The sequence below is a fragment of the Hippoglossus hippoglossus genome, chromosome 6 (assembly GCF_009819705.1).
Source record: "Hippoglossus hippoglossus isolate fHipHip1 chromosome 6, fHipHip1.pri, whole genome shotgun sequence".
In the NCBI taxonomy this organism is placed as follows: domain Eukaryota; kingdom Metazoa; phylum Chordata; class Actinopteri; order Pleuronectiformes; family Pleuronectidae; genus Hippoglossus; species Hippoglossus hippoglossus.
This window is the reverse complement of record NC_047156.1, coordinates 13,068,806-13,096,412: the sequence shown is the minus strand read 5'-3', so window position 1 is coordinate 13,096,412 and position 27,607 is coordinate 13,068,806. Positions and strand designations below refer to the sequence as shown.

The 27,607-nt window shown below is 40.6% G+C and overlaps 2 protein-coding genes across 2 annotated transcripts; one reads left to right on the top strand and one right to left on the bottom strand.

Annotated features, from left to right (window-relative positions):
- The first annotated feature begins 3,398 nt into the window (after positions 1-3,398).
- st8sia2 (ST8 alpha-N-acetyl-neuraminide alpha-2,8-sialyltransferase 2) lies at positions 3,399-20,570 on the top strand. Its single transcript, XM_034588291.1, has 7 exons — positions 3,399-3,680; positions 3,769-3,868; positions 5,278-5,337; positions 6,933-7,076; positions 7,172-7,429; positions 10,275-10,568; positions 15,006-20,570. Exons 1-7 carry the CDS (start codon positions 3,665-3,667, stop codon positions 15,316-15,318), a joined length of 1,185 nt encoding a protein of 394 aa, XP_034444182.1. The 5' UTR covers positions 3,399-3,664; the 3' UTR covers positions 15,319-20,570.
- fam174b (family with sequence similarity 174 member B) lies at positions 17,470-23,127 on the bottom strand. Its single transcript, XM_034588292.1, has 3 exons — positions 22,415-23,127; positions 21,383-21,514; positions 17,470-20,650 (listed from the first exon to the last, which is right to left on the bottom strand). The coding sequence occupies exons 1-3, from the start codon at positions 22,699-22,701 to the stop codon at positions 20,647-20,649; spliced, it is 423 nt and encodes a 140-aa protein (XP_034444183.1). The 5' UTR covers positions 22,702-23,127; the 3' UTR covers positions 17,470-20,646.
- Positions 23,128-27,607: the final 4,480 nt, after the last annotated feature.

The following is a 27,607-nucleotide window of genomic DNA, read 5'->3' as shown; positions in this document are numbered from 1 at the left end:
TTGTTGGGAGTTGCCATCCTGTCCCCGGCATTGAGATAAGGTGGATTTCAGGAGAGTCTCCACTCTCGAGAAGATAATAAACATCCCTGACATGATAGAGGATAAAGAATACTGAAACGCTTCCATTGTACTTCAAGGTTTTTGGTTTGAATCAAGATCTGTTGACAGATCTGTGGCATTATAAATTCAAGTAAAGATGTTCATCCGTGTCGCCTCAGACAGAAACACACACACACACACAGTGAAAAAGCCAACAACCTAAAAATAGAAGCTGCTGCAGGCGAGAATCTTTTCTTTTAATCAAGAGTCGTCATTTAGCCTAATGGCTGCCTCGGTAAAATGAACTGTTGAACACCAATTGTTGTAGAAATTTTAAAGTATTACATCCTCAGTGGAGTACTTATGTTCAGAGACATACAGAGACACATGTAGGTTTTAAAGGTTTCAATGTGAATTGATCAGGAGCAGGAATCTAAGACTGAGGATTTGTTTCAAAGATCCACAGTGGAGCATGCAGTACTGGAAGCTGGCCGAATATTATATTGTTTGAGCCACAGACTATAAATTAAGATGGACGACGTAAGGGCTCGCTAAAAATAAAACCAAAATGTCTTGATCGCTCCCTAGTGGCTGGCTGCAGTATAGGTCATAAACCCCAGCTCCTGGACATAAAGGGAAAAGTCAAAATACACTTATACGTATAAAAACAGGTCATGGTTGACAGTGTATCGGTGGGACTTCATTACCGGGACTCCATCCCCCGATCACTACGGCTGAGAGTCTCCAAATGATGCCACCAGCACAAGATGGCAGCGTTTGTATCCTCACAATTTCGAGATTTAAGAAACTACATCAAGGGTTAAATCACATTCTTGCATAATTCATTTTTCAGTTTCAAATATTTCAGACTCTCAAGAGGCTCCATAGCAGTTAAGAAAGAGGACACACCACTTCAATTCATCATTCAATTAAAAGAAAAGCAAGACAGCAGTAAAGTAAAAGCAGCTCGTGTGTCGTATATCTCTCCAGTGTTTCCACAGGCTGGATGACTAACGGGTGCAGCACTTCATCCGGCTGGTTAAAGCGTCTGTGATGCTGTTCTCTGACTCATCCAAGCAGCACATGAAGCTGTACATCAGACTGTGCCTCACACAGTTGACTGGAACGATACCTGCAGCATCAGTGTATATGTCGGCCTTGACATAACATTTTTTCCTTTGGCTGCACCAACAATAAGCTGTAAACAGAGATGAGGTAAGGCCAAATGTTAAACACAGACGGAAGAGAATGAACTGACAGCGCATACAATATCTGTATCTAAAGTCAAATGTACAACATACAGTTCAGATAATGAATAATCATTAGATGTTAGATATTATTACAGTTACATTATTTGTCATCATTACGTGCACTCTCAAGGCTCCAGCTGCACTGTTCACTTCATGTAAATTAGCTCTTTCTCCATGTCTGTGCGACACTGTTGTGCAGCTAATGTATGCATGAGATTAAAAGACCCATTTGTAATGGACCCATTTATACCTCATTTGCAATTAAACGACAACTAAACGTGTGTTATGTGTGCAGTTAACATCCCGTATGCTTCGGCTACAGGCAGCAGATAGATAATGATACGACTACAAGAAGGACTGAGGGAAAGTCCTGAAAGATGATGGTGCCAACGATGTAATATATGATATATAATATAATAATGTAAACTGTAGTTGCTTTAGCTAACATGTGAATTTATGTTTTAGTTATTTATGAAAGATGAAAGAACCATTCAAATGTGGCTGCCCCCACATACTGTGATTACTGAAACCTGTAGCTTCCAGTTCATCTGATATAGTGAAAATGGCCACTGGACAAACATTTATACATAATTAAAGATTGAACACGTGTTTACTCAGGGCGTCACCAGTAGGTAATTAAACAGCTGTTAGTGCACTGTAATGTCAATTGTTGCTGCATTTGCAGATGTAAAATGTGAAAGTGAAAATGCTTAAGCTGTAGCAAACACCTCAGAGGCAAGATTCAACTAAATGCAAACATCACCAGCTTTTTTCCAGGATAAATAAAAGATTTAAAAGATATCAGAAAGGTCCAGACAGAGCAGAGCCGGCGGTAGTTGAAGTAACACAGAAATAAATGGCCTGGTGCCTTTCTTTTTCTCAAGATCAGCAGCCCTGCCATTTTATACTTGAAAAAAGATTAAATTCCCTGAGCAGTGGAACAGAACTGAGAAATGTACGCTTCAAAACCACTTTTTGAAACAATAGCTACATCCAACATTTGTCACTATGTGGGAATGTCTCAGCACAAAATGGGGGGTGAAGTAAAATTACTTTCATCTCTGACTTCCTCCCAATAAATGAGGTTTAACAGACCATAATTTAACAGCTATACAAAATGTGAGCAAGAAATCAAACGTCTCCTCAGACCTGCTGCTGCAGTTCAACCGGTTTGTATCTTCATTAGTATTCAGATCCCTTATTCAAGTGTTTAAATAACTATCAATGTAAAATACCTACGACTGAATATAAATATATATAAATATATGTGTTGAGCTGCATCCTAAACAATGTTGTCATATGTTTTGTTGTGTAAAATCTAAACCTCCAAAGAAACATACCAATACATACATTGCACTGTTGCCCTCTGAAATATATCCATCCATCCTACTCCTATAACACTTATCCTTTTGAGGGCACTGGGGAGAGCCTATGCCTGTCCCAGTTGAAGAGGCTGAGTTCACCCTGGACAGGTCAACCTACTGAGACAAACATATACCTGTCTCCACTTACGGTAAATGGTCTATACTTATTTAACACTTGCCTTAATGTGCAGCACTTTCACACATCATTCATACACTGCCTGGGCAATTTTGGGTGAAGTATCTTGTCCAAGGACACTAAGGGATGCGGAATGGGGGAGACGGGGATCGAATCGCCGACCTCCTGGCTCAACCGCTCCGCTCTACCTCCTGAGCCACATCCGCCTCAGTTATCGTTACCCCAATGTGTATGTCTTTGGACTGTGAGAGGAGGAAGGAGAGCCCAAAGAAAACCAACGCAGACAGATGGAAAACATGCAAATCCCACTCAAAGAGCCAGGATTCAAACCAGGAACCCTCCACGCACCTCCACTGCACCGCCCCCTTGTAAAGTACATACATGTGACTTCCCACCACAGGGGATGGAAAGTATAAAAAGTCATCATCAGTGTCTGATCCATTCAAGTTTTGACCTGTATTGTAAAAGGTAGGCGATCATCACACCACGCCTAACCTCCCCAGGTGCTGAAGCTGCCGTGTGGTGCTCCCTCACTCCCACACCTGACTCCAGCATCACCCGGAGAGGGAGTTCTGTCTGTATAAGGTTCGAGAGCAGCGTCGGCCCCTGCGCCTTTAAGACTCCATGTGGTCAGCTCCACATCCCACTGTCCCCCCTGGCAGCTCCGTGTGGGAGCACGCTTCCAAAGTTTGACTGGGGAATACGAGGGAACAGCGGAGAGAGGCGGCTGCAGCGAAAACACACGGCGATCATCATCTTCTTCATCATCTGAGGAGGAGGAGGAGGAGGGAAGGACCGCAGCTCGTCTGTACGGGAGGGTCCCACTCCTCATCGGGCGATAAGAACAAAGAGATGACCGAGCGGATCCTCGGTTTATGAAACACAACAAAGGTGAATGTAACACGGTGTGTGTGTGTGTGAGTGTGTGTTGCTGGAGGAAGGGTCCCCCGGCTGCAGCCTCCTCTTCCTCCTCCCTCAGCCATGCCGCTTCTGCTCCGCACGCTGATGTTCGGCTTGCTCACGCTGCTGGTGGTGGTCCTGATCATTGACGATATTGCAGAAGTGGAAGAAGAAACTGCGTAAGTCTCCCACCTTCATTTTACGCATGCATGCACAGCGCAACAGAGAAAGAGAGAGAGAGAGTGTGTGTGTGTGTGCGTGTGTGTGTGTGTGTGTGTGTGTGTGAGAGAGAGAGAGAGAGTAGAGTCAAGTCTATTGTGTTCTTGTCCTGCAGGTTATTTTGTTTCCTGCAGGTTTTCCCCAGATTTAATCTATGAAGTAGAAGGGGGGGGGATGAGTGTAATAAATGAGTGCATTTTTATGTTGAAGTTTTGCATTGAATGTGGAGTGTATTTATATATATATATAAGAATTTGTGTGTGGTTTGTTTCTTCATTTGTAACACTTGGGTGCAGCAGTAGCAGCTGTTCAGACAGCAGCCTGCCTGGGTCTCCAAGGATTAGGCTATTTGTCTTGCAGCAGCCGGCATGCGGGATAGGATACATTTACACTGAGAGAGAGAGAGAGAGAGAGAGAGAGAGAGAGAGAGAGAGAGAGAGAGAGAGAGAGAGAGAGAGAGTGTGTGTGTGTGTGTGTGTGTGTGAGACAACAAAAGAGAACAAAAGAGGCTCTCCTCTTCTTTTATTTCTCTTTTTTCACACTTTGAAATCTGGAGCAGTGCAGCAAAAACCTTCCCAGTCACACACTCATGTCCCGCCTGCATTTGACCTGCAAGAAAAATACTGTGCATTCTTAATTTTTGCTTTTAAGGCCACATGTCCTGACATCAACACTGCAACATCCTCCCCTTGTTTTCATTCATTTGTCTTTGCGGGTGTGTGTGTGTGCGTGTGTGTGCATGTGTGTGTGTGTGTCTTTATCACATTTCTCTTTCAGCAACAACATTTAGTTTGGAATGCAATCACCCCGACTGTGGTTTCACTTTATAATGAGGTCATATTGGTTTTGTGATTTTGCCCGTGGGAAGAAGAAGCAGAACCAAGTGTGTGTCTGCATAAACGCAGCTTAATACATCACTAATAAATAGATCTGTCCGAGCGGCGTGTCTCTCTGTTTCAGCGCCGCACTGCTGTCATGTTTCACCACATGTGGCCAAGGTCATGATGTGCAAAACTTGACTAATCTGAATGCTGGGAGAATACGCAGTGCTTACTGTAACCGCGTCTTGGCCGGCGCATTCAAGCAGCATCCTGAAAAGATTGCTCACCTCCCTGTGAAAAGAAAAACCTCCTGACAGTATAATGTGGCTCCATTAAGGCCACATTTATCCTCATTACATCAGCGGATGGGCCCACGGTGGGTTGCTCTAAATATACCTTGATACGTGCCTCTCACCTTCACTGTATCTTAAGAGAAGGATGTGGAGTGCGCCTGTTAGTGAGCAGCCTACAGTGGGTTTCATTTACTGTTACACATTGTGATTACAGGAAGGATCATAATTCAATCTAAAGCCTTCTTTCTCCACTAGGAACACTGGACGTTCAAAGAAGACGAACTTGCAGAGGCTTGTGCCTAAACCACACACAAGGTAGGAAATCCAATTATCTCCACACACACACACACACACACACACACACACACACACACACAAATACATACAGTAAGTACAGACCACTGGTGGGGGGCTAACTCCATATGATTATCTGCACTACTTTGGTTCCTATGCAGCCTTGTTAACACAGTGAGTCATTCACAGTCAGGGTATAGAGGGCAGCTGCTATAAATACCCATCAATGTGGTGGTGGGATCCACGGAAGTAAAAAATGCTGTGTTTCAAATAATAAACCTTTATTGCTTGTTCTTAACTTCCATGTGCAGGGAAGTTTTGTTTATGCACAGTGGAGAACGGATTCAGATCAGCACCTCTGTGCAAAAATGCTCCAATACGAGGAAAAGTTCTGCATCTAATATTGTACTTAAAGGTTCAGTGTGTAGAATATAGTGACAATTAGTGGTGAAGTTGCAGCGGAATACCGCTCACCTTACCCTCCCCTTCCAAACATTGAAGAGAACCTGTGGTAGTCTTCAGTGGTCCAAAAACTCAAAAGATGTTTAGTTTGTCCAGTTTGGGCTACTGTCAAAAACGTGGCAGCCTCCGTAGCAAGGACCCGCTCACGATGTACTTATAAAGTATTTCAATATAAAGGGCCCATTCGAGGGTAAAGGAAACAACAATTCATCCAATTTAGATGAAACACACTAGTGAAAACATCTCTAGGATTATTTTATATTCAATTTCTGGCCCTTTAATTAACAGTACAAAAGTATATCAAAAGTACTCATGCAGAAAATTGCACCTTTGTGTTTAGGGGTAGTTTATGATTAAACCATTATTATTGCTGTTGCAATAGATAAATAGCATTTTACTATTGCTGGATCTAATTTAAACTACTTTATAATACTGGTAGTTGTGTTCATTACAATGCAATATATATTATTTGAGGGGGTATTATGTTGATCTGTACCTGGTATCTAAAGAAGCGAAATAGGTTTAGTGCAATGAAAAGTACGATATTTCCATCTGATACTTATCAAAGTAAATATATATAAAATGTTAATGCTAAATTAAGTTGTACTTACAATGATTTCAGCAGGCGCTTTAAAGGTCTAAATTCAATCATCTGAATTTAGGTCTGAAAGTCTTCAATACATAAAAATATTATGTTCTAGGTCTTCAATACATTTAGGATGGTCGTTTTATGTTAAATTTATTGCTACTTCTTTTGCACTTTAGAATGAGATTCTTCTTTCCTTTTAAGAGAAGTGTTTCGGCAGCATGCACCGTTTGTAAGGTCTCTGTGTTTTGTAGTTCTTTCTCAATGATACAATTCTGGGGCTCCCAGATTCCTTTATGTCTGTGGTACTTGACATTGGTCTTACATTTCATTGATTATGTTCTTAATCTGAACTTGTTGAAACCTGCAGAAACTGACTAATGTATTAGCAGTACTAAATGTTACATTCCCAAAATAGTAGATTTATCTCAGAATGCTCTAAAATATGATACCATGCCACATAAAAGCCTTTAATTAGGGGAAAAGAATGAAAATGTACACAAATAATGATGAGAATTGTAAAGATCATCACTGTGTATCTATAACATGACTTTTTGTCGTCTCTTAGAAAGACTCCAGTACACGTAGATCCAACCGCTCTGACAAGATTGAGCACAGAAACAAATCATCGTCATCAGCCGAGCTCCAATACGACCGCCAAGCTCTCGTCAAACAACTGGACCTTCAACAAGACGCTCTCCAACCTCATCAGGCAGATTCCTCCACAATTATCTCTTTTAATTACCTGTTTTACGCTCGACCAAACACGAGTCTTTCCTAACTCGTTTTCATCTTCTTTTCTCACAGGAAGAACATCCTGAGATTCCTCGATCCAGAGAGAGACATCTCCATTCTGAAGGGCACTCTGAAACCTGGAGACATCATCCACTATGTCTTCGACCGCCACAGCACGACCAACATTTCAGAGAACCTCTACCGACTTCTGCCGACTGTTTCCCCCATGAAGAACCAGCATCACAGGCGCTGCGCCATCGTGGGGAATTCTGGGGTCCTGCTGAACAGCAGCTGCGGACAGGAGATCGACTCTCACGACTTCGTTATCAGGTTGGCCTTTTTTTGTCCTCTCTCACCGAAACGGAATTTGTGATTTCAGGGTTGGAAATGTTCCTCTTGACTTAATAAAACCCGCAGGTTAAAGTGAAATGTAATTGAAATGGATTAGCAAATTAGTTTCAGTTTTGGCTTTATCTCACTTTTACCAAGACTATAATTCACATTGAAGTGATAATCACTCTCTGGAGTTCTTAGTTTAATTCAGGTTTGAAGTCGGTGGTCGCACAGCTGGAATTATATTAATTGCACTTTCCTGCAGAACACACTGTTAGAACACACTGTCGCAGCTTTTGAACGATTTAAAGTCGGAAACAAAACTGGCAGAACGACAGCAATTAAATGCATGATTATACATGAAATTGACATTTTGAAAAGCTTTGGGATCCAGCAGCAACGCGCTGAGCGTTTTTTCACACACCGGTACTCTCAGGGGTCCTGCTCTCATTCTACTGGAGAACTGTGTTTGTGGAGCCAGCAGCCCGTGTTTGAGTTGCACGCAAAAGAGTCACTGAGCGGGTTATTTGTCACTATTCGTACTCCAAAAGTAAATTTTGTCTATTATAATGGGAAAGTATTGTGTGCACAGCCTAACAAAACATGCACTATTTGCAGAGGTAGTGTATCTCTAGTGTAAAAGCCTCCTCTCATTAATCAGCGCTGTGTAAAGGGAGCAGGAAGTAGCCGTCAGTGGTAGCACCTCATCGAGCTGATTGATCGATTGAGCCTCAAAGTGTCTAAATGTCCCTTTTTTTATATTCGGAAACCGAGCGTGTTGTCTTTGTGTCTTGTCTTTTCTAAGTGCTCATGCTGATGAGGGGAGGTCATGATTTATGGACTGAGGCAGTATGATGATAATGCCGGGGCACGGCACTAATGGTTGGCTGAAGGCAGACGACAGCAGATGTGGCATTTTGAGGAGCTGAGGAATTTGCTCTGGCATTCGCGTACGAGATGGAGAGATAATGTCTCGGCTAAATATAGTCCTCTGCCCCGCGCTTGGTTTCCACTAAGTAGGTTGACAGTGTTTTGGGGTGCGAGATATAGATGATTGTAGCTCAGTGTGACAATAACATCAAGGAATGACTCGCTACTCAGCAAATTATTAGAAGTTTTAACAATTTATGTCGGCTGGTGGTGCACATTCGTCAGATTTCAAGCAGGAACATGAGCAGCCATGGAAAACTGACAGCTCCCATTGAAAGAACACAGTGTCTCTTGTCTCTCTCCAGTGAGCGGAGGCGGATTGATCGTCAAAGTCTTTTCTTGAGCATTGATACTAACGTCAATATTATTGATTCCAAAACAATGGATCCATCTCAAGTTATCTGCTTCTCTGCTGCTGCCTGGCCTCCTCATATGAAGTCCATAGAAATCCAGAAGTCGGTGTGAGAACACAGCAGGGGATCCCCCACTGCTTTCACCGTGAGCGAGTGGGGGGGGGGGGGGGGGGTGTTGATGACGCTTCTAACCTGCAACAGATGCAAAAATGAAAAACATTTACTTTATACATTTTCGCAAAGATGGTCTATGTTTTGTTAAGTAGTTCTTATAACACTGATGAATGTTCAAGTGCTCGTTTTTGTGGTGAGTTTGGTTTCATTTAGTTATTTGAAGCTATAATAATTGGGTGAAATGTCATGATTGACAGCGGAGACGGGACTCATGATTGGCCGAGCGCGTGTATCGATGGTACCTCGCTACCGCGGCTACATCCCCTGATCACAACTGCACAGGTGTTCGTATCCAGTGGGAGGAAGTGGAGACACATACGCACAGGGATCGTCTGTTTAATTCAGAGAATTCACACAGGACAAATTTATTTACTGTTAGAAACACTTTTTGTGTTTAAACAGGCATGTGATTAAAGATTTAAGAGTTGATTGTTAAATGAAACACCTCATGTTTGCTAATTATTTGGAGTTAATTAAAATAAATGAAGTAGCGTATAAATGATGCATGAGACCCACATTACAGTTATTAAATTAACTTTAAATGATAAAATGTTTCTTTATCAATATTGGTGATTCTTGGCCTGTTTACTTGTCCCAGTTTAAACAAAACAAAGGAAGGAACAGGCTCCCCTACCCGTCTTTGTACAAAATCTCTTAAAATTCATTAGGGTGCTACAGGAGCAGTCAGGAGCAATAGTCCACTGAAATCACACACTCATTTTCCTCTTAATTGTTTTAAATGAACTCATTAATTAGAGTCAGCGACACACTGAGACGTCTCAGGCTTTGCCTTCACAAGTGTGTGAGTTAATAAAAAGAAAAGTGTGTGAGTGCTCATTATAAATGCATCATAGCTTTTATCAGTTACTAAATGCAGTGATAAGAATTGTCATCAATAGGATGAACCTGTCTCCTCCAATGAAATACTTATAGCAAGCTGGTTTTAAGCTGTTTTTATAGTCTAAATGTGTGTATATATATATATATATATATATGACGTCATTTGGAGACAGAGTCTGCGCTGTAGAGATTGGCCGATACACATGACCGACCAATCCCGAGTCAGTCTCAGCTGTCAATCATTTCATTTCAACCTGTTTTCACAGCATCAAATAAGTAATTAAAACCAAACTTAAATTTGCTCTTGAATAACTTCTAACTGTTCTGCCTTTTTAGTTTGGTCCATGTCCCATCCACTAACATACTGTAAATGAGGCGCAGTTTAGGAACTATACTGCATCTAGCCACCAGGGGGTGATCAAGACACTTTGGGCTTCACTTAAGGAGGGCATCCATCTTTATATACAGCCTATGGTTCATGTATGATAAGAATCAACACATTTGATGTCACTGATCTTGAGTGACCAATGCTTACTTGTCCCAAGGTGTAACCTGGCCCCAGTGGAGGAATACTCTTGGGACGTGGGGACGCGGACCAACCTGGTGACCATGAACCCGTCGGTCGTGCAGCGGGCCTTCCAGGACCTGGTCAGTGACGAGTGGAGGGATCGCTTCTTGCAGCGGCTTCAAAGCCTCAGCGGCAGCGTGCTGTGGATCCCGGCGTTCATGGCCAAGGGGGGAGAGGAGCGCGTGGAGTGGGCGCTCCGTCTCATCCTGCTGCACACTGTGGACGTACGCACCGCCTTCCCCTCACTGCGCCTCCTCCACGCTGTCAGAGGGTAAGATCACAGCTCAGGCCCACCTGAGAGAGCAGTAATGAAGGGGTTGGCAAACTCTAATCTACAGCCCAGGTGGCTATTTTTATAAAGGGGAATTAAAGCTAATCACCTGAGGCAGCCAGAGTGAGGAAGCCTCTCGTCTTCTCACTCGAATTGTCTCACCACATCTGTCTTAATTAAGTGTGAAATGTGTTTGATCCTGAAACGAAATGAAACGAAGTTTTATTTGCGGACAAGGATCATTTGTCTCTCCCAAAGGAACAGTCTGACATTTTAAAATATACACTCACAGGGAATAAGAAGAACAGGAAGTACCTCTCTTATGAAGACTTGAAACAGGGGGAGTTTGCTCGGCTCTGTTCAAAGTTTAAAAGCTCCTTAGCTATATGCTATGCTATATGTCCTGATCCGACCGTTTATTCGAATCCGCTACAAAATGTCGTGAAAATCGGTTCTGTATTTTTTTGAGTAAATCTGCCAACTAACAAACAATTGAAACATAACCTCCTTGGTGGATGTAATTACACGTACCAACAACTCATGTTGTTTAATCCAGCAGCTCTGTGTAAATCCTGTTACTAGTGACAAAGCTAACATGCTGCTGTTTAGCAGGAGGAGAGTTCAGGATATTGTTTGTTGAAATAATCATTTAGGGACCATGTATTTATAAATAACAGAATATAAAGATGGACGACATGACTGCTCCACAAAAGTGAAGCCAACGTGTCTCGATAGCCCCCTTGTGGCTAGCTACAGTATCATTCCTAAATTCCACCTCCTCCATGTTATTTGGTGGGACACAGAGCAAACAAAAACGCCAAAGTACAAGTCAAATGATGTCATTGAAAAAAGATGGCAGCATTCGTATCTTGGATAGTCTGATGAAGTGTAGATGCTTCATTCATCTATATTTCCAGTCAATAATAAAATTCTATTCATCCAGTGGTTATCTCAGTGGAGACTGACATGTAGGCTAACATTTTATTTACCAGAGCCATTTGTGCTCTCTCCGGGCGTTCACTGCTTTATTTCTCAGGCGGGCACAGTTAATTCACTGTGAGGTTGCCAGGCAACCTATTGATTCCTAATGTAACTCTAATTGAGAAAGCAAATGAGCATTTCCCCCAAACTATTCATTTAATTGAGGCTTATTTTCCCACAGTTTGACCAGATGTTCATCGTCGACCTTTCACACTGATGTTGACACTGATTCACAGTCTGCATTTATGAAAAGCAATTCTAATGACAACATGAATTTGTGAAGAGATCAGTTTGTGTTAATGTAAATGCTCATTTGTTGACTCCAAATTTAGACTCTGTTGCTCCCAGGCCTCTGCATGAAGCTCAGGAGAAGCACACATGAACATGAACTAATCAGGACTCGTTTAGTTTGTACATTCTGTTGATCCTTATTATTTGTGATGATTTGTTTTAGAGCTGGTCAAGGATCTTTTTTGAGCGTTTGTGTGCATGTGTTTTTTTCTGCCTTCAGGCCTTTATAAAATGCTTCTCTGCTTTTTTTTTTTGCTTTCCTTTGCTCTCTCTCTCTCTCTCTCTCTCTCTCTCTCTCTCCCTCCCTCTCTCTCTCTCTCTCTCTCTCTCTCTCTCTCTCTCTCTCTCTCTCTCTCTCACACTCTGCTTTCCTGCCTCGTTAAAAACCACTGCTGGTCAGTGACCACATTATGTCATTCTGTATGCCCCAACTAACACTCGGTATTGCAAAAGGGGAAGAATTGGGCCACGAGTCAAACGTCTGAGAGATCATTGTTTTACCAGAGAGAATAATTTCCCTGATTTCTTGTTTCAGGTGAAATTCATTCCTCTGTCCTTTTTGTTCGTGGTCTCTGATAAACGCTTCCTCTGACCTTGTCCTTTTCTCAATAAGGCTGAACCTCATCGTGTTCACTAGGAGACAAAAGGCTCTGCTCATTTGCCACATCACATGATCGTCTCTCTCTCTGGTTGTTTGGGATGCTCATCACCTGCTGTAGTGTTTGGCTGCATTGGAAACCTGCCCACTGTTCGCCCTTCACGCCGCGTGAACCGCTTTAAATAGCACAACCTCTGCATCTCCACACGACCTTCCACACTAACCACGGAGAGTGTGAGTAGAGCTGGGAGAGGCTGTAAGAGCATAGAGGCTGGAAAAATGAGCTTGTGAGTGGAAAGGAAAATTGCGTTGAGGCGGTCGACATTTGACCCCCTGATCCTGAGGCTGCTGCTGAGGGCAGGATGTGATCGCACTGTAACAAGAGTTCAGAGGTCAGGAGGGTTGAGATGATTCAGAATACAAGTCTGAAATAGCAATGCAAACGTCCACATTCTCGTATCGGGATACAGGATGACAGAACCGTGAACCTGCTGCAGGTTCATCCTGTTGAGCTCTCTTTACTTCATTCTCTAGCAATCAATCAAACTGTATTTATATAGCACCTTTTATACAGATTAAAATAATGATTTTAAAAGCTAAATTAACAATAAAAACTAGTTAATCAAACTGGATAAGAATATATACCTATAATCTTAACAGAATTTTTTTTATTAAATAACATTAAATTAATAGTAAAAATGAAATAATAAACCGTACTTAATCAAAAGCCAGGCTAAAGAGATTTTTTAAAGCTTGGGTTACAAGATTTCAAAACGTCCTGTCCTTAGCTAAATGATTCTTACTAGAGGACCTGTGGAGCCGTACTGGTTTATACTCTGTGAGCATATGTGACATTTATTCTGGTGCACCTCCATAAAGTGTTTGAACAGTAAAATAATCTGTACAGAATCTTACTGACAACCGTTCTATGGACTTTAGTACAAAAGTAATGTTAGCACCTGAATCACCTGCAGCTGATGTATGACAGTTTTGGTGAGACCAGACAGTAGCTGTGGCTGGTCATGACAAAAGCATACACCAGTTTCTCTCTGTCACTCACACTAATGTTTTTAAAGGCCCCATATTGAGACCCACGTGAGCCTTCAGTTTAAATCTGAGTCAAAGTCCACACCAAGGTTTCCTGCTCTGTGGCTTTATTTTAATTGTGAAATAGTGTTATTGTTAAACGTCTGCTGCAGTAAAAAGAACCAATGTGCTCAGCAAACACTCAGAAAACTAATCTCAAATTCAGCCTTCAGGAGTTTTTTTGCTTACAGTTTAAAGCTCTGCCGATGTGGTGAGAAGAATCAGTCTTTCACTGCACCGCTCCCTTTATTTCTGTTGTGCTGTGTTTGGCTTGAAACTAGAGCTACAGAATTTTTTTGTTTCCTGTGCAGATGACTGCGCTGGTATCCAGGAAGTGGCAATGGATTAAATACTCCTGAGCCAGTAGGTTTTGAATTTTGAAATGTGTGGAATGACCATGTTTTGCCGTGTTGAGAATGAGGCTGCAAGTAATGAAAATAAAAAGGAAAATAGTCAAAAATGCTAAACAGCAAATCTTCATATTCGAGAAGCTGTTTGAGTGTGTGATGTTGTTGTCTATTTGGTTTTTTTTATCAGAAATTAATTTCAAAATCAATTAATCTCCCAGCTGCTTGAGTGAGAAGATACGGTTTAATGGTTTTTGGAAGATTAGACTTGTTGATATTTTTGGGGAATGAATCCGCTCAGAAAAGAGGATGAAAATGAAAGGTCACTTATTGATTATCTGTGAATGGACGTGTGAAAAGTTCTTGAAGGGGCAGTTACTCGGTCGACAACAGAAAAACATACACAGCCAGCTCTCAATTTCTACATGTGTGGCTTGTTAGAATTCAGCTCCAGCAGACTGTATTATAATTTATTTCCAAACCCAGAGGGAGAAACTGAAGAAGAAGAGTATTGCTTCCTCATGAATACTGACTTCCTTTTGCTTACTAAAAAAAGAGCTGTGGACACCTCGAACAGATTGTACCTCAGACTTGTAGTCCAGATAATGTCTGGAAAATTGGGTGCGGAGATTTTCCGCAGCTTATCTTTTCTCATATGTAGAACGCAGCAGGTGGTTGTCTGGATCAGACGTGTTAAAAAATATTGGATTGGCGTCTGGGGAGCACAAGCAGGAGACAGGACACGACTTGTAAATTCTGCAGAAATCACATTTTCTCTCTCGAATGTCGTTGTCTTTCTAAGTTGACATCTTTGCCAGCGTCTTCTAGGTATATGGCTCTTCTCTTTAATCCTGAGATATTTGTGTCTCACATCCGTCGCGTGCTAGAATCTTCTTCATCACACCCACCCACTCGCTGTGAATTTTTCCCGCTGCATTCTGACATGAGCTCACGTGGACATTTCACCAGGGAACATGCAGGAAAAGTCGTGCAAAATGTCTGGAGCAAGTGACTCTGGTATTTGCGTTCTCGCATGCAGCCCCTCTGGAAGATTTCAGGTCTGCAGTTCAGTGCATGTGTAGAAGCAGCTTTTCAGATTTTTCTAGTTAATGTTCTGTCTGTCTTTGTCAACAGGTATTGGCTAACCAACAACGTCCACATCAAGCGTCCGACCACCGGCCTCCTCATGTACACGATGGCCACTCGCTTCTGTGAGGAGATCCATCTCTACGGCTTCTGGCCGTTCGCGCTCGACCCGCAGGGCAAACCGGTCAAATACCACTACTACGACACTCTGAAGTACGAGTACACATCCAGGTCCAGTCCACACACCATGCCTCTGGAGTTCAGGACCCTGAACGCATTGCACAGACAGGGGGCGCTCCGGCTCCACACTGGGACCTGCGACGCTGAGACGAAACCACAGAAGGAGCTTCAGAGCCAGTAGCTTGATGGAAGATTGTCATGGAAACCATCATCTTGACTGAGTAGACTTTGTACAAACAGTTTTCTTCTTACTGTACTTTTATGAAACTTGAATAACTTATTTTCAGTAATTCAAACAAACTTGTTTTTCTATTACAAGCTCTTTTAGTGACTAATTTCTCTGGTGCATTTGATCTTTTAATGAGATTTCTATGACAAAATTTGAATAATGAAACCATTTTTGTCTAGCTCACTTTAAACTAGGTTCCCAGTGTGATTCTTTTCTAGGATTTAATAATTCAAAACCCATTTGTGCATTTAAATTAGTTATAAGATGCCATAAATGAAAAGTCCAAGTTTAGAATATGATAGGGCTTCATTAAGAAGATGTTGTGTATGTTTTTACTCAGAATGTGAACAGCTTGTGGAGGTGACAAAATGAATGTTGTGAGTCTCCGGTTGGGCCACAAGATGGAAGCACTTGAGAGTTGAGAGCGAATGATGAAGATGAAAGGAAAGTGGGTCAACTCTTCAAACACTTGTTTTTAAATATGACAAACCCCTTTTTATTAGGCTCTTTGATAAACCAGTTGATCAAGTATTCAATATTTATATTCCCCTCTGATCGAGGACATTTGACATGTATGCTTTTGTAGCTTGAAGTACCTTTTAGAATGTTCATATTAAAACAGTTAATTCATAAGCCTAAATTGAAATAGTGAATTGTAGGGTTACCTTGGGAGCCAGTGAACAGATAGAGGCATGTTGGATTGTGCTCGGCTCCTGTGAGATTGTACCGGCTGTTCACATAAGTATATTTACACAGGCTTAGTAAACCTCCTTTGTAAACTTCTCTTTAAGAACACCAGCCGTTTCCACACTGACTTGTCAGACTGTAGCTGTGTGGTGGTAGTAACAGTACATGAATGTAGTGGTGATATTCTTACACTGTAAGAAATGAGCCCTGTAATGTGCTTTAAATGAATTCCTGAACAGAGGTGGCGACGCTCTCAGTGCAACAACACTGAGAAGAGGAAGAGCTGAGGAGCTGTTTGTCTTAATTCCATTGAAATGTTCTATAATGTGTTTTTCGTTTAGTATTCAACCAATATAGGTTGATGAAGATATGTGTGGATTTGATGACACTGCCAGTATTTGTGCCTATGATATAATTAAACTTGCCCATTTCAAATTGGACCAATCACATGCACTACAGGAAAGACAGAGTTTCGTAGTTGTTTTGAACGTGTTACTCGCTTCTAAAGCCAAGATATATTCATTGAAACTTTAAAAAACTAACAGAATGTGCAAAAAAAGTGTATTTTAATGCAGGTCTGCCGACTTGTAGTTCTTGCCAGGGATGAAACTCCATTTCAACACCAGACTGATTTTTCCAAACTATTTAATTCTTGGTTTGTATTTTTGTACTTCTAAGCTCCACCTCAGTAAAAGTCTGTCGGGTTTTTAGGGAGTTTTTCAGGAGTCGTCAGGACACTGGGCCTTTTGCCGTAAACTCTTTTCGGGGTATTTTTCTGGAACAGTTAATACAAATAATTAACCGAAGTATTTGAAATATTCCGAAAGCTCCTGCAGATAAACAAGTAGCCTCTCATGCGCTCCCGCCTCATGTGATTAGTCCATAAAAGTGTTGTTTTGACAGGATGTGCCTGTTGACATTGATGTTGGCCTTATTTCTTTGCCAGTTTAGTTAAGAATAGACATCAAAGTGGCACTAGAGACGTCAGCAGCGTGAAACAATGAAGGGTTTATTTGTGAAGGCTCGTCTGCGCTAGGCAAAAAACAGACGCGCTCTGTGACCAGCACTATTAAGTTAATTAACCCAGAGTCTGGTTTTGGAAAACCTTCAGCTGACATTCTGCTGTGAAACTGTGGGGATTGTGTTGTATTGTTCACTATAGGCTGCTTTTTCTCATGTATATTGTACGTTGTGTCTCATCTGTTTACTGTCCGACAAAACCAATATTACCTTTTGCATGTTTGTCCTGTCTTAATGCATACAACTTAAGTATATTTCAATTTTGGGGGTTCTTTTAAATATTCTGAATGTCTCGAGGACATGTGAAGTGTATATTTATGACAACGTGAATGTACTTTTCTGTGGCAGAAAATACACAAAACAAGAGACTGGAAAAAACACAAAACTTCAAGCCTCTTCTTTTAAAACACTTGAAAAGAAGTGGGTTTTATTTCAGCAGTGTTTCAAAGAGATGGAAACTGAGGAAATGACTGTGGCGTACGCGACCAGTCAGGGCCTTTGTTTTCAATAAACTTCCAAGACAGTCTTTTCGTCGCCTTTTAATGTTTTTGGCCTCGATGCGGGATTGAAGAAATTAGCTACAGTCTTCAAATAGCTACCACACTGACGCTGATTCATTTTACGAGAGGAATTTTCGTCAGCGAATGATTCGGTTACAGTAAAAGTCCAGATTTAGCATTTTAACAGAAGACGGGTTTTTCCACGATTTCACACACGACTTGAAATAACATTTAAAAGATTTTACTGAGATGGACGAGGGAAACAGTGTAGGATGACATACAAGGAATAATTTAGCAGAGGAACAAAAATGGATCTTAAGTTAAACTGAAATAAACATATTCCGATTGAAAAAGCATATAACAACCAACAGTAAAAGGTACAGCGAAGAACATTTATATCAAAAATATGGTTGAAGGTTTGTTTAACATCATTAGCACTTATATTTTAAACAATGATAATACATGTATCTGATTATCTGTGAATGTCAACACAGGAGAAATACACAATGTTCTTTCTCAAGTCAAGAAAGAGACGGAAAAGGCTGCACAAGGGCGATGCAGTTCCTTTTTTCTTATTCAACCAGGGATGGAGGTCATTTGAAAACAGCTGCACCTGTAGGCCACTGTGCACTATCGAATAACAGTTTGGATTTAAACAGAAGGTCACCTAGAACACCCACACCATGTGCTGCGCAAACCTAATCTAGGTGCCCTCTGCAGTGTTAGGCCACTGAGATTACAGTCAGGGTGCACAGAGGCGAGGAAGGTTTGGGGACTTTCATTTATTTTGAATCACTCTATTGCATTTGGTATCCGAATAAGAAATGTAGGACATATGACAAACCAGCTTCTGTTATTTCATCATTTGCAAGAGTGGCTTCGTACATATTTAAAGGTTCAGTGTGTAAGATTTAGGTGAAAGGGATTTATTGGCAGAAATTGAATATAAAATAACCCTAGTGATGTTTTCACTAGTGTAATCAACTAATGGGCCCTTTGTATTTAAATACTTTATATATACATCGGGAGCAGGTCCTCTCTATGGAGGAGGCCATGGTTTTTACAGTCGTCCAAACTGGACAAAACTAAAAAACATTTGAGTTTTTAATCACAACTAAAAGCTGCCACACCTTGGAAGGGGAGGGTGAGGTGAGGGACACTCAGCTGCAACATGGAACTTCACCACTAAATTCTACACACTGAACCTTTAATGGGGAGAATGTTTGACTTATTGGTCTAGATTTGGTAAAACCTCCATTTTTAAAACCAAATATCAAACTATTACCATTAAAGCCAGTATCTGTAAGCTGCGAAAAATCCCATAAATGTTGCTTTTACTTATTGTACTGAACCATGTGTTTTGATGATTTGTCTCACCCAGCTTCCTCTGAATCTAAACGGATACAACACAAACCCATGAAAAATCGTCTCCCATGCTGTGACTGGTTTATGAAAAACTTTCAAAATACTTCACCCAAATTTAGAAATACTCAAAATCTTCACCAAACTCCATGTGGCACAGAGAAGCAACTCTTCAGGAAAAAAAGGCCCTTTTCAAGTTAAACATTACAAAGGTCAGTGAGCCATTAATGGAAATGATTGTGGGGGATTATACGCAACACAGCACTGGCTGCTCACACACAAACTCTGGTCTCACGACAAGCCAGATTAGAGGATAGTTTCTAATGGAGCAACTTGACATGATATTTTCTGACTTTACGTAAGACACTGTGTGCACATTGTGCATGTTACATACTTCACTACAGTCTTTAAACCTGTTGATGATATTGTTTAGTGTTTTTTTAAATCACATGATTGAACTATAGACTGTATATAAAGATGGACGACATGGACGCGCTCAAAAAGTGAAGCCAAATGGTTTTGATTTGCCCCCTGGTGGCTGGCTGTAGTAAAGGTAGTAAACCCCGCCTACTTCATATTAGTGGATGGGACATGGACCAAACTAAAAAGTCCAAATAAACATTTATAAAAAATGTAATCAAAGACGGTTTGTGTCTTTTTAATTAGTTCTTATCACACCGATGTTTGTCTAGGTGTTCATTCCTCTCGTATGTTTGATTTCAGATATTTTGGCTTCACTTTTGTACAGTGGGATGAAGTGGAGAGGCGTCGTCCATCTTTCTATACAGACTATGGATCGAACACACCTGATCACAACAGATTGCAGCATTCACATTCACAGCATATGGATGTCTTCCATAAATACAAATATATACCGACAGTATTGAAGATTTTCATAAAATTTTGAAAACGTAAAACTTCAGCTGAGATAGCAGCAAACTAGGAATGTCTTCAAACAACACACCGTAAAAAAAATATATGCTTACTCCATGAAGACAGAGCGTCTTCGACAGTATATATGCACAATAAAGTGGTTAGTAGATATATTTGGTATTAAAGTTTAGTTTAAAAAATCAATTACTGTGTATAGAACTAGATTTGTCTTTATGTGCAAATTTTACATTAGAATTAAGTATTTTCTGCACGAGATTTGTTGCATGTTAAAGATTTTTGTGCATCAACGGACTTTAGAGGCCACCTGGTATTTATTTAAAGATTACAAACTAGATCACAAACAGCCTCGATTAACCCTGCATTCTGATAAAGATGGATCAAAGCAGGCATTGATTCCTACACAAACTCTGCAGCCTAACAGACTTCATACTTTAGTTTAAGCACAAAAAAAAATGATGTAGATGACATTAACTTTGGGGCAATGTAAAAATAAAATGCTTAATTCGCATGTGCCGATTTGTTATGGAGACGACTGACCTCCAGGCTCCCAACAGCCTGATTGAAGTAACTAGAGGAAACATCCTCATCTCTAATATTGGAAAGAACTGGGCAACGTGACTGAGGCCTCAGTCAAGCAGCAAACAATGATATCCACGGGGCTCCAGTCTTTTCAACACAGATTAAAGCCATGCACAAGTAGCATATTAAGAATGATTTTGGTTAGACTTGACCACAGAAAAAAATGTAATAAAAGGGAACCACTTGAGTTGTCCTGCGCAAAACGGGAGTTATCAGATATGCACGTCCACGCTGGGATTCACCTGAAAAGAAAGTGAAACTCAGAGTTACTCAACATAGATTATTCTGCTACTCCGGGCTACATAGCGACCAGGAAAAATGCGGACTAATGACTTGCAAGTCAGGAAAGTCCGGCAAAACAGGGCGTCATACCTTCCCTTGAGGAAGCGCTTGTGTGTCAAAGAACAATTGAAAAGACGGAAGGGTTAAACCTAAAGTCAACACTGGATTTCATCACGTTCAAATGCATAACTTAAAAATACATGTTCAAATGCAATTGTTTCATTTCGGTCTGTGTGGTATTTGTATTTGGTGCCAACCTGGAAGGTTTCATAATCAAAGCAGAGTTCCAAGTTGATTTGCTTTTAGGCAAATCATGATTAAAGGGGTGTTATGACTACAATTGTAAGAAGTGAGATAAGCAGAGGCATTGAGAAAAAGGGCAAAACTGTGACACAAGTAATGCGAGGCGATTTCAAAGTGTTGCAAAAGGTTACGTTTTATATAATCTGCACTGATGTTTTAGTGGATTGAGTCAAAACCCTACTTTATTGTATTTCTTCAAAGGGTAAAATAGATAGCATTCCTGTGGAAATAAATCTACCGTACAGTGTGAATTTCAGATGACGTCCGTCTCCTCTGTCAAAGGCCTAACTTCTTAAATATTTTAGAACGTTCTCGACCGGTTTATTGATCGGTCTTATTTGGGCTGTAGGATCAATAGAAATGAAGAGAGTTCAAATAAAACCACAAACCTGTATTTGATATCAAAGAGCGTCGAGTCGTCCTCGTCATCGTTCTCCTCATTAAGCGGGGCCATCTCAACACGTTCTGCAGGCGTCGTTATGATATCATATTTTCTCGTTTTTCTGATCCGTCTTCCTGATCTGTGGCCAATTAAAACAGTGCCAAAGATGAGACGGGGATGGAACACATACTGTAACACTGAGTGAAAAACATTCTCCAATCAATTTCATTTACAGCTTTAACAAAAATTTACTTTTTTTCATCCCAATTTTATTGTAGCTACTTTGGTACGAGCCAGTTTGTATTATCTGGCAAGTATGACGTGGGAAGCATTTATTTCTCAGCAGTATCCAGCGATAATTGCTAAGAAATAATTGATTTAGCAATTATCCAGTGTATTTGGATAACTGGCTGCAACAATAGCCACATGTTCTCTGGTTCTAGCTTCTTAAATGTAAAGATTTGTGTTTTACTCTTCTTCTACAGCTTTCTGATGAGCACATTTGGGCATTGGAAATTTTGAAATGGACCTTTTCACTCTGAAATTATATTTTATAGTATAAATTAATTAATCACCAATGAATAAAGTCATTAGTTGCAGCCCCGATATACAAATATGGCCTCTTTAAACCCTAAAACAATAGGCTCATTAAAATAACCTTTGAAAGAGATTTTTTTTTTTTTTTGTTCTCTTTGTATGGATGTGTACTATACTGGTATATGTGTTCGTATCTTTTCTTTACATTTTAGATAGTTTCTTACTTTATTTCCTCACTATTCCAGGTTTATTATGGTTATGATCATCAATGTAAAAATATACGTTCCCTAACATAGACACTGATAAGACTCACATAGGTCCCATGTTATAGGGCACACGAAGCACTGCCAGGTTCAGGGACATTATTATTAATAGGCCCTATAGACCTTCCACTGTCACATGGAGCCTGACACGACCACATGTTCCTAATCGATTGATCGATCACATATACAACATTTATCATTCAGCATCACATGGCTGCATTCGATCAAGTCCTTCCTACCTGACCACTTTGATGACCAGACACGTGATGAGAGCAGCTGTTAACACGCAGATGAATATAACAATGTTTTTCAGAGTTGGCAGATGCGTCATCAGAGAGGAGATGCGGGATCCCACCGCATCATCCGTCACGTTAGTCACTTCATGTTCGCTGACGACGGACGATGAAGATGAGGAGGAGGAGGATGTCGAGTTTAACAGCATCGCGGGAGAGGAGAGAGTTTGAGGTTCGCCACTGACCCGCAACAGAGCCGCGATGAGCAGAGTTAGAACCAGGTTGTATTTCATCGTGATGCTGGATGATGATGATGATGACGTTGATGATGATGATGATAATGAATAACAATGATAACACACAAGCTGGACGTTGGATGAGTTTCTCCTCAATAGATGAAATTCAACAACAGCTGTCACATTATAGAGGATCCGCTTCTCACAGTCAGATTATACACAGCAGAGAAAAACGTGCAAAGCAAATATCCATGTCTCTTCTGGTCCGATGGGTTTGTCCTGTTCCCGGTTTTCTACGTTGAGTCGCGTCCAGACGCAGTTTTCCTTGAGGTGAGTGTGATTCCTTCCTGATTGTATTAGGACTTGGTGAGGAGATGAGGATTATCCTCTAGAGGAGGAGCTCTGTCTGCAGCCTGGCCCTCTGCTCCTGCTGCTGGAGACCAGTGGCATTGTGTGGGCTGGTGTTGCATTCAGGCCACAGTCGTATTTCCCAGCTCCCACTGACTGTCATCAGAGAGAAGGATGTTGGCAGCTCGAGCTCTGTGTTTGTAAGAGATAGAGAATGATGAAAATGCATTTATCAGCTCAACAGTAGAAGGAAAAACTATTCATTTAGATACAGATCTGATTCTATGGTTATCTTCAAATCAAATATACTCTACACTCTGCACTATTGCCAGTGCAGCTGCAGAACAGAACATTGTGCCGCAAAGAACAAAAAACAGTACACAAGGACAAGTCGTGTAAGACCCAGGATAATAATACAGAATAAAAGTGAGTTGAATATTGCACCTGTCCTAAAAGCACTTAAAAAGATAAAACACTAAAGATGAAAAACATTTGGCAAAATGGCATTTTAACCTAATGTGCCAGACAAAGTACTTCTTCTGTTGTATATATATTGTAATAATCTATATACTGAATTTTTACATATCCTTATCCGACTTTGTTTTTTACTTCCCAGATGACTATGGATTTGGTCACTTCAGGCAATGTTGCGGCACTTCTGGTCTTCTTGTGGCCCAGACCAAATGGATGTGAGTCTGGTAATGCTTGGTTGACTTGCGGTAATTGCTATGGCTTACACTTGTGGCCCAGACCTGGCAAAACAGGAGCGGACAGCCCAAGTGCATCATTCCACACGGTATGTGGGCCAGATGACAGTGTGGACGCCCCCCCCCCCCCCCCCCCCCCCACCCTTTTTTTATCTTATACTCGTACCTATATTTTGTATTGCTGTTTATATTGTCTGTATGGTCTGAATGTGTTTCTATTATTGGTTGGAGCGACTGTAACAAAATTCAATTTCCCCCTGTGGTTCAATAAAATATTTGTGATCCTGACCCACATGGTGCAGCATTGAAATGGAAGTTTGGTAATTGCAGACAAATGGTAAAAGTGTTTTAATGATAAATTATATAAAAGTTGCCGGGGAAAAAGTCAAATGTATCCCATTTAGCTGGGAAAACACATCATGTTTCTCACAAAATAGAAAAAGGACAAAACCCTGGTGTCCTCACTGGTAAGTCAAGTCAAGTTTATTTAAGAGATGATCAAAGTGCTGTGCAATAAAAACCATAAGAGAAATACAGAAATACAATAAAGCAAAATCAAATAATAGGCAACAAAAACAATTTAGGGACTTAAAACCTGAGAAAAACATGTCAGTTAACCCTTAAATACGTCTATGAAAAGGGAACGCTCGATCACCTTTACCCCTGGGTGTCGACCAAGGGACACCTTAGAGCAACTGATTAGAGCATTGTGATCGAGGGCCTGTTTAGAGGGACTCTCGTTATTGGATTTCAATCATTGTTCCCTACGACATGTGTCGTATTCTTAGCTATTAGACCCTCTGGTCTATTCTGTTTTATAACACAGGAAATCTAAAGGAGAAAACATGCTACAGGTACGTTTATGTTCTACATTAAAAACAAAGACATCTAATGATAACAATAATGATAATAGCACTAACTCTGTAGTCTACTACTAAAATCTGCTGTAGGTTAGTGGCGCTGTGTATGCTGAACAGGAAGGGGTAACATCTTGGTGTCACATTTGTTAATGTCTGTCATCTCTTTACTGCACATTTGTGGGACAACTGATAGTTAAGAAATTTCCAACGGCATATGAAGGCAGCATTTCTCTCAGTACACAAGACTTTTTGAAGGGCAGCAGACTCACGGGTCACGATGGAAAAATCTTGACGAGACAAGACAGTGATAAGTCAACTGATCAGTGACGGTGATGAACATCCAGCAAATCCACAGGAATACAGAAAACACAAAATCAACCTCCGTCAGGAACACAATTAATGATCCATCCCCTCTTCTATTTTCTGTAGTCTCTGGGTTTACAATCTGCAGGGGAGATGATGAATAAGTCGACCAGCATCTCAATTCACACCTACAAATAACCATCTAATGGCTTGTGGGTAGGGAAACCTGCAATAAAACTACTTTAAAACAACATCAGCCATCGTTTATTGCACTGTGCAGACCTGTGGGGGCTGACATTTATCTGAAAACAAAGACAGAAGAAAGCCTGTTAAATTTTGTCTGTTTTTTGATGTCTCGTTTCATTTGCGCACACCCACCACTGGGAGTGTTGGCCTTCTACCATGCTCATGAGGAGCTATTCAATTTGATCAAAGCCCACAAGATGGCAGCACCAAATAACAACGGAGCCTGGGTCTTCCTCCAGGCAAAGAAAGAAATTCAGCTCAGACTGGTTTGAGTCGGACTCTGTGACATTTCTCACTTAATAAAACAAAAGCTGAAATGATTTGTTAGGATTTCGGATCGTCTTCTAAGTGAGGAGCGTACTGTGGGCTAACATGCACTCAAACCCACAGAGTCCACCGTGAAGTACCTGAGCATTAGCTGTATCTTGATTTGGTTGCTCATTGAAGGAGATTTGCATCTGTGGAGCATGATTTTCTTGCCACAACAAATCTTTAGCTGAAAGGGGCCGTCACTTCCTGAGAGGACGGCATGAACTTTGCACAGAGAAGCAGCGCTGACGGTGACTGCAGTGATCAGGTTACATTGTTTTACACCGGCACTGGAGATACGTTTCACCCATAGACTCCACACCCTTAAACTCCACACTCAAAATGTGTTTGCTGAAGATAACCACATCAGCATACAGATTAATTTGTCTTGCTAAGTTTAGGTAAACATAAGAACATAGCCTACCTGTTCTTATGTCCACAGTCATGGGTATTTGCTGTCAAACATGACTTTTGTGTATGCTTTTATTTAGAATTCAACACCCAGGAATGTAATCCTTCCTGTCGTTGTTGCTGAGTTTGCTGTATGTTCAGGCACACCCTTATGCAACTATGCTCTATGTGCTTTTCTCTTTACAGAGCAGACTGCTGCATTTCTGCCTTCCTATTCTGACAAAGACAGGGCTATTATAAGTAATGGATCCTTGTTGCAGGTTAGTGTGAGTTCATAGTAAACTTATCAGTTATAGTAAGTGATAACATAAAATTGTAAACATGAAACACACACACGGTAAAAGTTGTCCTGGCCCCACTGCCTACTAAACAAAATCTGTAATTATATATTAAATGGCAAACTGTAATTCATTTGAATGTCACATTTGTTTACATTGACTGCAAGTTCTTGAATATCAACAGTGTGTTGAGCACAGTAAAATAAACCCTCTGAAATACCCTTTAACTTTTCCTGTTTTTTCTTTCATTAGCAATAATTTGCTCAACACCATTAACAATCTGCCTTAGCTGAACCAATAGAAATGCTCTTAAACAGATCTTTACTAGGATTTTTGCTGTTTCATGTGTGACAAGTACATTTCTCATTGTACATCTCACAATTTCATGTTGCAATATTTAGGTGACTTGTAGACAAATGGAGAGTGAAGCTAAACTTAGACTTTTTGGGATGTCACAGTTAGTCAACATAAGGCTATGCTCACTTCCCTTGTAAAGCCTGAATTCATAATGCAGTTGAAGGACATTCCTGTTGCTAGGCTCAGGATCTTTTTAAAGAAACCTTCCCCTTCAGAGAGCATGCGCTGCTGAGGCCAACACCTCATTGGTCAGTGATGGGGGGTGGAGCACATTCCACAGAGACTCCATAGACTGACTGACAACAGCTGGGGGTGTTGAATAGCCCACATTTTGGCAACTTTGATCAGACTTTTTTTAATCCATTTCTTTGTTCAAAAAATATATATACAAAGATTAAATTATACATTTTATTGATTTGATCATTTTTGCCACATACACATACACATCTTCATGTTGTATTGCTCTTTTTCAGTCCAACATTAATTGTGCTTTACACAAAGTGTTCCTGAGAGGGAAGGCTGCAAGCAAACATGTAGCTGTACACATACAGTATCACTTAGGGCTGCACAATGAACAATATCAATAATACGGGTAATATAATTTTTAGCAATAGCAATAAAACTAAAGTCCAATATATAAATCGATATAATGCTTATGCATTGTGCAGGAACAGTTAGGAGGTATAATTGATCAAATGTAATTGATCTACCTCAAATGTGTTGTGTTTGTTATTCATTGCCCATAATAAAACATTTACCATCACAATCTTCACTCAGGAGTGAAACATAAGAAACTTTGACTTAAAAGAAATGACAATTTGAAATGTATTGTGATAATTATCGATGTTGACTGATATCTTGATATCATTTTTGCAATACGACCCAACCATAAAAACTGTTCTTTTTTTACAGAATTATACTTAGTCTCCATAAAATATAGTAAACATTTCATCAAGTTTAAAGGTTACATGTGTTACATGTTTATAATAGTGCAAAACTTCACTAAAGTATGATTTTAGCTTACTTTGTTGTGACCTGACATTGGCTTAGAATAACTTGATAATAGTTAGAATAGACAACACTAAACATGTTTTGTTAACACAACTTATTATGTTGAATATTTTAAACGTGCTGCCGTGAGTTT

Excerpts from the sequence above, each read along its gene's own strand:
- fam174b (XM_034588292.1), bottom strand. The coding sequence starts at position 22,701 with ATGAAATACAACCTGGTTCTAACTCTGCTCATCGCGGCTCTGTTGCGG. Across the intron at positions 21,515-22,414 it reads CTGGTCATCAAAGTGGTCAG|ATCAGGAAGACGGATCAGAA; the intron begins GTAGGAAGGACT and ends AATTGGCCACAG.
- st8sia2 (XM_034588291.1), top strand. Across the intron at positions 5,338-6,932 it reads GTGCCTAAACCACACACAAG|AAAGACTCCAGTACACGTAG; the intron begins GTAGGAAATCCA and ends GTCGTCTCTTAG. Across the intron at positions 7,430-10,274 it reads TCTCACGACTTCGTTATCAG|GTGTAACCTGGCCCCAGTGG; the intron begins GTTGGCCTTTTT and ends ACTTGTCCCAAG.